Source organism: Onychostoma macrolepis, chromosome 25, assembly GCF_012432095.1.
Source record: "Onychostoma macrolepis isolate SWU-2019 chromosome 25, ASM1243209v1, whole genome shotgun sequence".
Classification (NCBI taxonomy): Eukaryota; Metazoa; Chordata; class Actinopteri; order Cypriniformes; family Cyprinidae; genus Onychostoma; species Onychostoma macrolepis.
In genome coordinates this window covers 11,192,773-11,205,386 of record NC_081179.1, presented here as the reverse complement: position 1 = coordinate 11,205,386, position 12,614 = coordinate 11,192,773, and the positions used below count along the sequence as shown (strand labels likewise).

The 12,614-nt window shown below is 35.1% G+C and overlaps 1 protein-coding gene across 1 annotated transcript in view; it reads left to right on the top strand.

Moving 5' to 3' along the window:
* Positions 1–12,614, top strand: part of si:ch211-266k8.4 (USP6 N-terminal-like protein) — a 46,493-nt gene that overhangs the window by 12,994 nt on the left and 20,885 nt on the right. The window contains exons 9-11 of the mRNA XM_058768055.1: positions 7,270–7,374; positions 8,597–8,778; positions 8,935–9,044. Of these exons, the coding sequence (XP_058624038.1) occupies positions 7,270–7,374; positions 8,597–8,778; positions 8,935–9,044 (397 nt within the window). The remainder of the gene's footprint in view (positions 1–7,269; positions 7,375–8,596; positions 8,779–8,934; positions 9,045–12,614) is intronic.

Sequence of the window (12,614 nt, the reverse complement as noted above, 5' to 3'; positions counted from 1 at the left end):
GTCAGAAAGGTGAAATTCTTCCTACCCTCTTGAGTAGAGCCTTATGTTGGCTATAAATCCACTAATGACTGAAGGCTTTCCTGGGTCGCCAGTATCAGGCCACCCATCATCCAGCTGGCCTTCCAGTTTGGACCATTTCATCTGTGTCCTGAACTTCTATTGGTTGAGATTAGAGGTTTATCTTGAGGTGATTGAATGTTGTTTCCATGTGTTGGACAGTTACAGTCTTTCCTTGTCAAATCAACCAAATTTCTGAAACTTCCCCAGTTCAAATTTTTGATTTTGCTAATATTTTTCTGAAGAAAGCTAAACATGTATAGTGATGATAGTCAAAATATGAAATGTCATCCACTTTTTTTGTAGAGGGGGGTCAAAATGGCAATTTTCACCTGAGATTCAGAGCCAAATTACAGGGGGTTAAAAATGACTTCAGAAAGATGGCAGCATCATAATGTTATTGTTACACAGAGATTGGTAGGTCTATTAGTAAAATCTGTGGACTTCAGCAATCTTTGTTGCATTATATGCCAATGGTGACAAGTCAGAAACAGCACTTTTCAAGTTTTTCCTCTAAAGTTTTCAGGCCTGTAATTCAAAAAATTTAGTTTTACAAAATTAAAAAGTAAAAAGTAAGGCCGTACGTCATTCAGTCCCAGAGATATTGTTATCAGTGTTGCTGTCAGACTAAAAGCAATGTTTTTTTATGGTGACTTTTTGGGGAAATCAATCTCCAAATGTTTTATTTTTGCTGTCTGCAGGAGAACGTTTAAAAAAAAAAATTCTTAAACATACTTTAAGATTGAAGTCTTTTCCAAATGTTGAAAGCTAAACCCTGTTTTTATCAGTTTCCTTTGGATTTGCAATATGTAAGGACTCTCGGGCAATTCTTTTTGAGAGAAGGACTTGAGAGAATCTGGGACACAACTTGAAAGTGAAAAGTATAACAACCCAGTAATTTAAAGTGGAGGAAAAAGCCAAACCGCAGTGGAATTAACAGACACGCTATGCTGGACTTCAGTTGGTTTATGCTACTGTGACTCATATCCATTGGGATATTTTTATACCGTCCCATTAAAACTAACAAGGGCTTCTCAGAGTGCAGTTATTGAAAGATGCTCTAGACTTTTGTAACTGTGTCCTGTATCAGCTTTTGTTTCAAAGCAGTGATGCTCATACGAAGCCCTACAATTACTCATATGCAATTGTTTGCAGTTAATTTAATCAGTCTGTGTATCATATAATGAATTTTATTCGAAATTTGAAGCGATTGACGGGTCTATATATGGGTGTTTATAATAATAAGAAAAAGAAAAAAGGATCTTCAGCACAGTTTCTCCAGGTTCCTCAAGTTCTTGTTGGGTGTTTGGCCCCTGACCTGCAATCGGGCTTAAAGGCCCATTAAAGTTGAGTCCTGGATGTGATGAGTCTAAGCTCAGCATCAGCAGGTCAGTAGCTTATGGATGCCTTCAAATCTACTCCTAAATGATCTGCCACCTCACATGGATTACAAAAGCCAACTGTCTGAACATATAATTAGAAACTGATTGCTTGAGTTCAAACGGCATTTTAAAATTTGTATCAGCTTTCAATTAATACGTATGTTGAAGAATTTGATCATTCCTTAATTTAAATTAAGATTTATTATTTTATTTTATTTTAACATGCTGCAGATGCATTAAACTCATGGCTAGAAGCAAACATTTGAGCGTGCTGTATTCTCACCCTCCTCCACGGCTGAATCCGGCTTTATCTCTGAGTGCCGTCCATGAAAGCCATGGTTAGTGATTAAAATGAAAGACCAGCAAGTGGTTCTTCTTTGACCCGCCTTTGCAGTTTGACCCTGCAGTGATTGATATTCCTGAGGGTTTGATAGATGACTATCTTTCAAAGATGGTTCAGGCCTGACTGATGGCCGGAAAGCACAATGCAGTGGGGTGCCTCCCTCCACAAATCCTCCTTTGTGCCCTTTCGTGACCTCCTTACCTGGCCCTGGAAAGACATGCTTTGAAAACCAAAAGCAGAGTGAAGTAAAGAGGTAGTTTTGAGGAAAGCCATTTAAAGCTAATTAAAGACTGCGTATATGGTTGTTGCATGGAGCTTGCTACTATTTTTATTTACATTTTATAAAATGTGTGTCTGTACATAAAATAATTAAATAACAGTAATAATAGAGCATGTAGTTGCTGCATGGCACTTGCTGCTGTTTTGATAAAAAAAAATTTATGTAAATACATGTCTTACATGTAAAAAATAAATGTATATTATACTATATATATACTACTATATAATTTATTTACATGTAAAATATTTTTATTTATATTTTTGATATTTTCATGTATAAATAAAATTTGTTTCATTTGCTTCTTTGAATAGTGACCTAGAAATAGTGCAGAATCTGAAATATATCTAAATCATTGACGTTTCTCCCTAAGGTTGGTTGGAATATAGCCCAGGATTTGTGCAAACAGAAGGAGCACAGTTAATCAGTGTGAAGATGCTTCGATTTTGTGTTTTACCGTCTGCCAAACCTCCTCATGTCTGCTTCAATCTTTTTAATATCCTCAAAGGTCAGTCTAAATTGCGTCAGCAGCACACATGGTGACATCTCCATCATAAACAGATGGTTTACCAGTAAATATTTTCATGTCATTTTGCCTCAATCAAATCCAATGCCAGAAGTCAGTCAGCCAGTGAGACTTTTAAAGGAACTCATAAGATGATGTTTTAAAGAACCATTTTTGTCCAATGAAAGTCAATGGCATCTAAAACAACACTGATTGGACCTCATTGACATCCATTGTATGGACATTAAAAGCTTAAATTATTATAGAATTTTCCATTCTAATTTTTTGTTTTGTTTTTTGTTTAGTTTAGTTTTTCATTTTATTTTTGTTTTAAAATCCTGTATGTTTCTTACCTTTTCTGAAAGAATTGAGTGAATTGTCAGTTTTGGGTGAACTATCCCGTGAACTAAGTGAGCTTGTTTCTAGATGAGGGGGTGTTTTGTCACCCATCTTAGTTATGACCTCCTGTAATCACATGTCCCACAGCTGTACCATAAATCTCATCAAAGGGAAAGCAGGACATTACAGTAGTTTAATCACCAGCATGTTACCTTTACTTTGTGGAGGTGCAGGTCTTTTAATCTTAAATGTTTTAAGTGGTGGTCTCTTTACTTGAGTGTTTTTTATATTGTGATGGATTGTTTGGCTGCAAGTTCAAAAGTCAGCCCATTTCCTTTGTATTCATATGCATAACCTATTGTGTTCCTTGGCTCCATCTCAGGACTTTTACTATTGTCATTGTTAGGCTCTATGTTATCTGTTTTCCTGCGGTGTAATATTTTGGCATGTGCAAACTGCACGCACAATGTTACACTAAATAACTTTGTCGAATGGAAAGCTGATTCTTGCGGGTTTTGTTTGGACTCCGTTTGACGTGTGTTGTTTGCTAGAGGGTATCCGGGAAATCCAACAAAGATATACTGGGCCCCTAGGTATAAAGGTAACGGAAATAAATGTATAATAAACTTTTATTAAAACATTTTTCTGGTGCATGAGAACGTTGAGCCTCCTCCCTCCAGGTGTAATGGTAGTGAGTTATGGGAGTTTTAATGGGAAATTATGGGAACAGGAAGCTTTGAAGCTGGATTTTGGACACTGATAAGACATCCTGCATGTTCACACCTCTTTCATGAGCGTGATTTAAGAATAATTATGAACCTTGTGAAAATATTTCCACTCTAATGAACCCAGTAAACAAAACTAATAATGACATTACCTACCAGATTTTCTGAATGTTATTTATTTATTTTAAATGTATGTATTTTTAGTTTTTAAAATTAATTAATAAATGTATTTATTTATTTTGCCTTTTTTCATGAACATTACATGAGAGAGCTGAGCTGTTTGTACCAATGAATTCGTATTATATCAACTTTCTATAATAAAGTATTTTTTATTATATTTATTATTTTATTTTAATATTTTGAGCTTTTAGTGATTATATGTTGTGAGGTTCAAAAGGAAACTACATTGATATTCTAAAATTTAAAATCAAAATTCTTAAAAATTGAATCCTGGAAATTAACATTCCGAATTTTAGGATCATCCAAATAAAGTCTTGATATATGATGAAAAAATTTGAAAATATGTATTTCCACAATTGGAATTAGTTTAAGACCCCCTTATGCTATACTGTACTATACTATATTTTATATTTTTATGTAGTTCGTTCTCTTTTTGTACTTTATTACAAGAGATCCAGTCTTTATGAATTGGGAACTGGCGTCCAGAAGGAAACTTCAGGTTTAATCTTGTTCTTGCAGAGTTCCTGTGCACAGACGCCATGGTTACTGGTTGTCAGGCCAACTTTGTTGCTCTTTGTGCGTCAGAGGAAGTGGCAGATATCAGTTTCAGAGCAGGAATATGCTGCCGCTGCTGATCCATACTGACCTGCAGCCCCGCACTCAACCAAACATGCCATGCACAAGCAGATTGTGACGGTAGCAGATCTGATCTGGTGCAGTAATGTGATTTGTTGCATAAGGCTCTTGAAATGAAGAGCTTCATAATATTTTATATATTTCAATCAGATGTCTTATTTTCTATAGATTTAGTTGCTGTGTTGCCCTCAGGGCTCTATAATTTGAGTTATTATGCCATATTTATGGGTAGTAGACAGTACTCTTTATTTGTCCCTTAAAGGAACACGCCATGATATTACGCAGCGCCTGAAAATAGGCTAACTTCTGTCAACATAACCAACGTGACCACCTGCTTGCACAGGGAGCGTGCCTTGCAACCATGGAGACATTTGTGAGAGACGCTGCATAATATCATTGCGCCTGCTGCACCCATGGTACGGCAGCAAACTTGATTATTACGCCGGAATGAGAGTATAGTTCCTAGCCATATCGCCCTAGAAAATCGCAACTTTTCATTTTCCGTCAGTCTTAGTACACGATGTAACTACAGAAGAGTCAAGTTTTAAATAGGAAAAATATCAAAACTCTTTGGTCATTTTTGAGCGAGATGCTAACGGATCTAATCAGATTCAGTGCTCTATGCTAAGCTGCAGCTAAAAGTGCTACCGCCAGACCCGGAGATCGGCTGAATGGATTCAAAAACGGTAAAACTCAACTGCATACCTATTTTCAAAAATAGTGGCGTGTTCCTTTAACAGGGCAGTTTCTGCAGCATCGACATCAATAAACAGAAACAACCAACATGTAATATAAAACATCACAACATACACAAGCACAAACCTGGGCAGTTGAAACGTTTTTTTTTTTATTTTTATATTTTGTATTTTTGATTGATGGCATAAAAATATAATTGTTTTCCCACATTATGTAAAATTTTCTATTAGATAAAATTACATAATATTATACCCAGAAAAGTAGAAAGAACATCATTAAAATGGTCCATGTGACATCAGTGGCTCAACCGTAATTTTATGAAGCTACGAGAATACTTTTTGTGCGCAAAGAAAACAAAAAGGACAAAGAGAAACAATTGTTGAACAAAGTCGTTATTTTGTTTTCCTTGCACACAAAGTATTCTCATAGCTTCATAAAATTACGGTTGAACCAATGATGTCACATGGACCATTTTAATGATGTCCTTGCTACCTTTCTGGGCCTTGAACGTCTCCGTTGCGTTGATGTCTATGCAAGGTCAGAAAGCTCTTGCATTTCACCGGAAATACGTTAATTTGTGTTCCAAAGATGAACGAAGGTCTTATGTGTTTGGAACGACATGACGGTGAGTAATTAATGACCGAATTTTTATTTAAGCATTGATCATAACTTTGAGGTGTTGCCATTATTTAGAATGTTATAGATCTAAACTGTACCTAGTTTTCTGAGATCTAAATAAACTAGGTAAACCTAACCAATGTTATCTATATACAGTACGCTGCGTTTAAAATGTCTTCTCATAATATAACAGTGGTTGAGTGCTCAGTAGCACACATACACACCAGATGTGTGTGTATTGTCACTAATGCGTTAGCTATCATTGTTTACACAGCCTATTTCAGAGTCTGATAGAGTACGATAGCCTTCTGGTTATCAGTTGAGTCATTTGAGAGGAAAGCTGCTTTTCAGCATCACCTAAAGCTGGGCGTTTTCTTCTTCAAAGAGCGTATGTGAGGGCTGGAGAATGTCTGCAAGCGTAGACGAGTTAATGAGACTTTATCCTAACCTTCTGCCAACTTTATCTTTTGTATTTGTGGCGTCAACTGGCGGAGAAAATACAATGAGAATTCCTCCTATCGAGCAGCACAAAAATGATGGGATTATTTATGATTCTCTCAGAATAGTCCTGTCATTACTGCATTAGGATAAACCTTTATTTTGCACTGTTAATGTGTTCGGATCCTGCTCTTTGAAACAGATGCCATTAGGTCGACTGTGGTGACGTGGTCCATTAACTTTCATTCCCTACCAAATTATACCCCTGAATCTCTACAAGGGAAACCCCTTCAAATGTTTCAATAACTTATCTCTGTCATATTTTAGCTGTGTGCCATTGAAAAATCCATCAGAAAATATAGTAAATGAGAAGTTTCCTTTTTTATATGTGTCCTTTAGGGCCTTCGGTGCTTCAGGGAGGCAGGATGAGCTACGGTACCTTCCAGCGTTTTCTTATGAACGTGCCAGAACTTGTTTTTATGAGAACCACTGTGAACTAAAGCCTTTAAACTGCCGCTGATGAAGACTGATTGTGAAATTAAGGCTTTCTCCAAAGCCCGGGTGTAAGGTTTAATTGTAGTTGCGAAGTACTTCACATGTGTCTTTGACTCTTTGTATAGTTAAAAATGCGACACAAACATTTACTGCTGCTGTAATTTGTAATTTGCAATGAGTTGGCATGTGTCTGCGGTATTTTTCACTTTGCTTTTTGTGGGGCAGAAAAGCTTCCATACAAAATAATGTGCTTTCTCCATAACACTTTGGGCAAACATACACTACAGTATATACTGTGTGTGTGTGTGCGCGCATGTTTGTTATATGTTAATATTTATTTATTTATGTTTTGTATTAAAATTCATAGAATTAGTTTGATTTTAAACTTTTTTTTTATTGTAATTTTAATAAATCTCAATTCTTTTTTTTTTTAAATGTATTTATTTTATTGTATTTATATCATTTAATTTAAAATGTATTTCCTTTTTTAAAAAATATTTATTTTATTCATTTTTGTCCTATTAGATGCTTCATATACATTGTATATAAAAATGTTTGTTTCACATCTGTCTTTGCAGAGAAAGTGAAAAAAGAAAGCGCAAAAGGCTGTACAAGTTCTCTCAGTGATGGACAACAAGATGAAAAACCTTCTCAAGAAGTTGCCAGGAACACTTCCAAGAAAGGTGAGGCGGTTCATAGAGATGATTTATGAGTAATTTAGGCAGGTCTGGACCTCCATGCTCTTAACCTAATGGGTCATTGCTACGAGAGACGGATACAGTGTCATAACGAAAGTGCGTTAGTACCTTAAGATGGCACCCTGCCTTATCATCCATGAGATTATAGCGTTGCTTGGATCCAATCACACGGCATGAGTTAATACTGTTGGCAGAAAGCCCAGAAAAAGAAATCAAGACAATAGGCTAAAACCTTTGACACACTGTACTTCAGGTCACCGATTCACGCATTCAATGTCAAGCGAATTACACTCGAGTTTTACAGAGTTGTACTCTGTCACCTGCCCGATTCAAAACCACCAAAACAGACGCTTTGAAATACAATACAGCCCACATTTCCTTGTTGTGTTGATGAGATTACAGGGGACTGGCAGAATCCCTAGTGGCACATGTGGCCTGCATGGATATCTGTTCTCCAGCGCACAGCCTGCATTAGCAAGAGCAGGCCGGCAGCACCTGTGGAAATGTGATAGAGTCTGATAACATTCAGTTTTGTGCTGTGGGCCGTCTGCGGTGTGATATTTGTTTTGTACCTGGAATATAGTGCAGCTCACAAAAGTTCAACCATCGGTACTTCTTTTAGATTTACCTTTTAAAGAGCAGAGTGGTTTAAAAGTGGCTTTGAAATAACTTTTCTTCCAGTTTAATCTGTTAAAGTCATGTGCATGATAGAAGTATAGAACCACTCACATTTTCTCTGGAATGTATGAAAATATAGTTATATTTGCAGTTCCATGTGGTATTTTAACAATGACTCAAAAATGAAGTAAACCCTTTTAGACCAGCTTCAAAACAAGTGTTTGATTTATGTGTCACTAGAGACAGACAGATAGACAGACAGACAGTTTTGATGTTCCATTTGGTGCCACTATAAATCACAAACTTCATCTTTTGTTTTAATATTTCTCTAAAAATTCATATTAATTTGATTTTATGTATGTATGTATGTGTCTGTATGCAAGTATGTATATAAGTGTGTATTTCATTACTGAATTTATGAATTATATTTATATTATGCTGTCACCAGATAGAAGTGCAAAAATCATAATTTTTTTTTTATACTTATTCGTATTTAATTTTATATTGATTTTATATTTATATTTATTTGTGTGTATGTATTATGTTTATGTGCATATAAATGTTAATAAACTTCCCTTTTATTCTCCAGCGGCTCCTGGCTCTAGCGCTAAGAATGTTTTCACACGGCTGCTGAAAGTGGCTCAGCATTACCTTTTGGAATCAGGCAAGTACAATGCAGCTGCCAGATCTTCTCCTTCCAAGAGGACCCCTGCCCTCGGCCTCCTACCCAAAACCAAAACCAGAACCTCCATCTCCTTCACTCAGGCACAGGTGCATCTCATTTTATGACCAGCATAATTTGAAATCAAAAATGACCATGCGTCAGCAGCAACTGCCGATATCTGAGAGAAGAAACACTTGATACATTTTCTTGCTGTGCTGTGCATTTTTCCTATACATGTCAGTCTGAGAATGTATGTGATTCAGGGTCGAACCAGGAGGAGCAGTAGCAGGCGTTCCCAGAATTCCACTCTGGGTGGGGTCAAGAAGGAGCAGCTCACTTCTCAAGATTCAGATGGAGGTGCCACTGAAGACAGGTGTGTGAAAGAAATAAAGAAAAGAGGCTAAACAATCTGTCCCCTTTTATATTCAAATATAGTTACTTGGTACAATGCTTCAATTGACTACAATACCTGTGCCTCATTAAAAAAACTAACTTTTAACCAAGTATAATACACTCAAGTTTTTGGATCCCAGTAAACATTTTCATTATTTACTCCATTATTATTATTTATTCTATTGTTCCAAAACCCCATGACCTTCTTTTTTCTGTGGAACACAAATGTATTAATTAAAAATAAAATAAAAATGTAAATAAAATAAAATAAATACATAAATTACTATTCAAATTTATAAATAAAACTTTTTTCTTTTTATTTACTTATTTTTTTCTTTTATTTGTATTTTAATACTATTATTAATATGAAATGCAAGAAAAGTTTTCAAGTAGTAATCGATAAAAAAAGGTTACACTTTATTTCGATAGTCCACTTCAGACATTCTACTAACTATAAGTAACTTTGTAACTACATGTCAACTAACTCTCAGAATAGACTGTTGGGGTAGGTTTAGTGTTAGTAGAATAAGTTGACATATACTTGCAGTTTCTGATAGTCAGTATGTTGTGGACCCATCAAAATAAAGTGTTAGAAGATATTAAGCAGACAGTCTACTAATACTCTAATGACTGCTAGTTGACATGTAGTTACAAAGTTACTTACTGTTAGTAGAATGTCTAAAGTGGACTATTGAAATAAAGTGTTACCAAAAAGAAAAAAAATCTTGAACTCCATTAGCTTATAGCAAGTTTTTGAGAGATTTAGAGATGTGCAGTTTGTGAACGAATTGCGCAATTCTTATAAACAACGTTTATGATGCTTAAATAATGCTTTTTCAAAGCCTGACAGCTCTAGTCATCGTTCATTGTAATTGCATGTAAAAGAGCAGCCAGCGCATTCTTTGAAATATCTTCTTTTGCTTTCCACAGAAGAAATAAAGTCATGCAGGTTTTGGTACAAGATGAGGAAGTAAATGATGAATAAATAATAAAATAATTTCGCATTTAACAGCACTCAAGTAGTTAAATACAGCTGGATGTCACAAATTAGGTCCTTGTGTTTTTTTGTTTTTTCTTCTTCGTCACAGAGTGACATAATTTATGGCTTTGTACTTTTGTCTGAGCAGGAATGAATCTTGTTCTGGAGCTTTAACTGTCTGAGAAAAGGCTTCTGGCTAGTTTTGCGTGTCTACTCACCTGTTTGCATGTGTGTGTATCTGATTATCTGTGTGCAGGAAATTCAAGTTCACTTGCACGTCATCGCATTTTCTTATGAGAGCTTGTGTTCATACAGAACATTGCTGAAATGCCTAGATATAGCGCATACTTAAGGTGGCAGGTGTTTTTTGTAATTTGCTAATTTAGATATTTAGGTTGAAAGCAGTTGAATCCATATTTCAAAGTGACTTCATTGAGCGTATTACCTGATAGACTTAGAAGGATTGAAACCGTTCAATTAAAATTATGCTGTAAATTTCAATGTTTGAACACCCTGGGTGTGTTTCACAAACCTTTCTCTTAATAAAAGTAGGAAAAACATGTCTACATACCGGTCATTCTCAGCAGCTCCCGCATTAGTGTCAGTAGAATGAAATCCTTGAGACTTAATAGGGTGACTGAGAGTCAGAGTGTGGATTTTTCTAATTTGACATGAGGAGGAAATAAGGAGGCTGTTTCTCTGTGTGTGTCCGATCCCCCAGCTCAGGTTTTCAACACTTCACCCTGATCCCAGAAAACCAGGTATAAATGCCCTAGAGCACAGCCTGCGTTGAAATGCAAACATTCATTGGCCCTGTGAGAAATACACATTTTACTGATGGGTTGCAGAGTCGTGGATGCACTCGGGGATTCGAGTGGGTTTTTATGGCAGTCAGAAAATACAAATTTGCATAAATATGGTATCAGAAATGACACTGAAAAACTCAAAGCTTTGCACAACAGATCAGAATACTCTAGAATAGTATTTTGCATCATGCAGGTATAACTAACTTTTGATAAATAAATAAAACAAATTTGCATAAGGTATTTAAACTTGTTTTTAGTGAATGTTTAATTAAGCAGCGTTGTTTGTTGTTGTTAACTAATACTATTAAAATAGTTTTTTTAATTAAAGTAAAGCTTAAATAGAAATATTAGATAAAACATTTGAACTTGCGTGAAAATTTGAAATGTTGCCTTAGCAACTACATGAAATAAAATAAATTAAAATAGAAATAAGATGTAAAATAGTAAAATGATAGTAAATTTAACACAAATAAAATAAATTCAAGCTAAATACAAAAATTAAAAAAAATGAAATGAATAAAAATGACAATCACATAACAAAATGACTAAAGTTCAAGTTTATTTATATAGCATCATTTACAACAGCAGCAGCTGACCAATGTGCTTTACAGCATCAAATAAAATAAGTAGTAAATAGGGCTGGGTATCGTTTAAACATTTTCGATACCGATACCTTGAGTTCGATACCGGTTCCTGAATTATACTTTTTTCGATACCAATTTTATAAAATCAGTTTTAACAAGATTACATTATCTCAAAAAAACTTTGGTTTTATTTTTTCAGCTTGCTGGCATTTATACAGACTCAAAGCCTCATCTCCTGAGCCACTGCACAAAGGAACAAAATATATCCAACACAATAAATCAGTGCAAATAATTTTAATGAAGTTCAAGTAGTTTTCAGTTTACACATCTGTTAGGCTGCGTTTACACTAGTGCGTGTTTGTTTTAAAACGCATAGCTCAGACAGAATCGTCATTTCTATTAATTTATTCTAGGTTGTTAAAGACTTCAAGAAATTGAAAATCTTTATCCTCTTTCATAAGTGGGTGTTTTATTTTCTTTCACCATATGTTTTATTGTTATTAAATTCTGGTGTAGTAGGTCTAATTATTTGAATGAATAAAAACTTAGTTTATTCAAAATTATTCTTAAAATAGCCTTATGAAATGTTTTATTTTTCCTCAGAAATTCTGTGTTCTGGTTTTCAAATGAAGGCATAAAACATTAATTTCATTTTTCTTTAAATTATTGAAAATCAAAGTTTATTTTTTTATTTTGGCAAACAGTTTACTATTACAATTAACACATGGAAGAAATGTTGTGTGATCATTACTTAAAAAAATAAAGTTTTAATAATTTTAATAGTAGCCTAGTAGTAAAAGTTTGTACATCAGACATCCTCAAATCTGGCCCACTCCTGCAGAGTTTAGCTCTAACCCTAATCAAACACACCTGAGCATGCTAATCAGTGTCTTCAAGATCATTAGAAAATCACAGGTAAGTGAGTTTGATCAGGGTTGGAGCTAAACTCTGCAGCAGATTAGCCCTCCAGGGAAAGATTTGAGGAACTCTGTTGTACATTCTGCTGAACAATAGGAATGTATTTCTGCCGCAGTGTCTTCCAAGTTAAACCAAACTTTTATTTTATTTTCAAGTTGCCGTGAATACCTTTACAGTTCAGTCAGTGTGTATATGATATGACGCTAGTTTTACTCAAATCAAGCGGTAAAATGCTCGTGAAGTGACTCTCAGAGCAGTTCTGG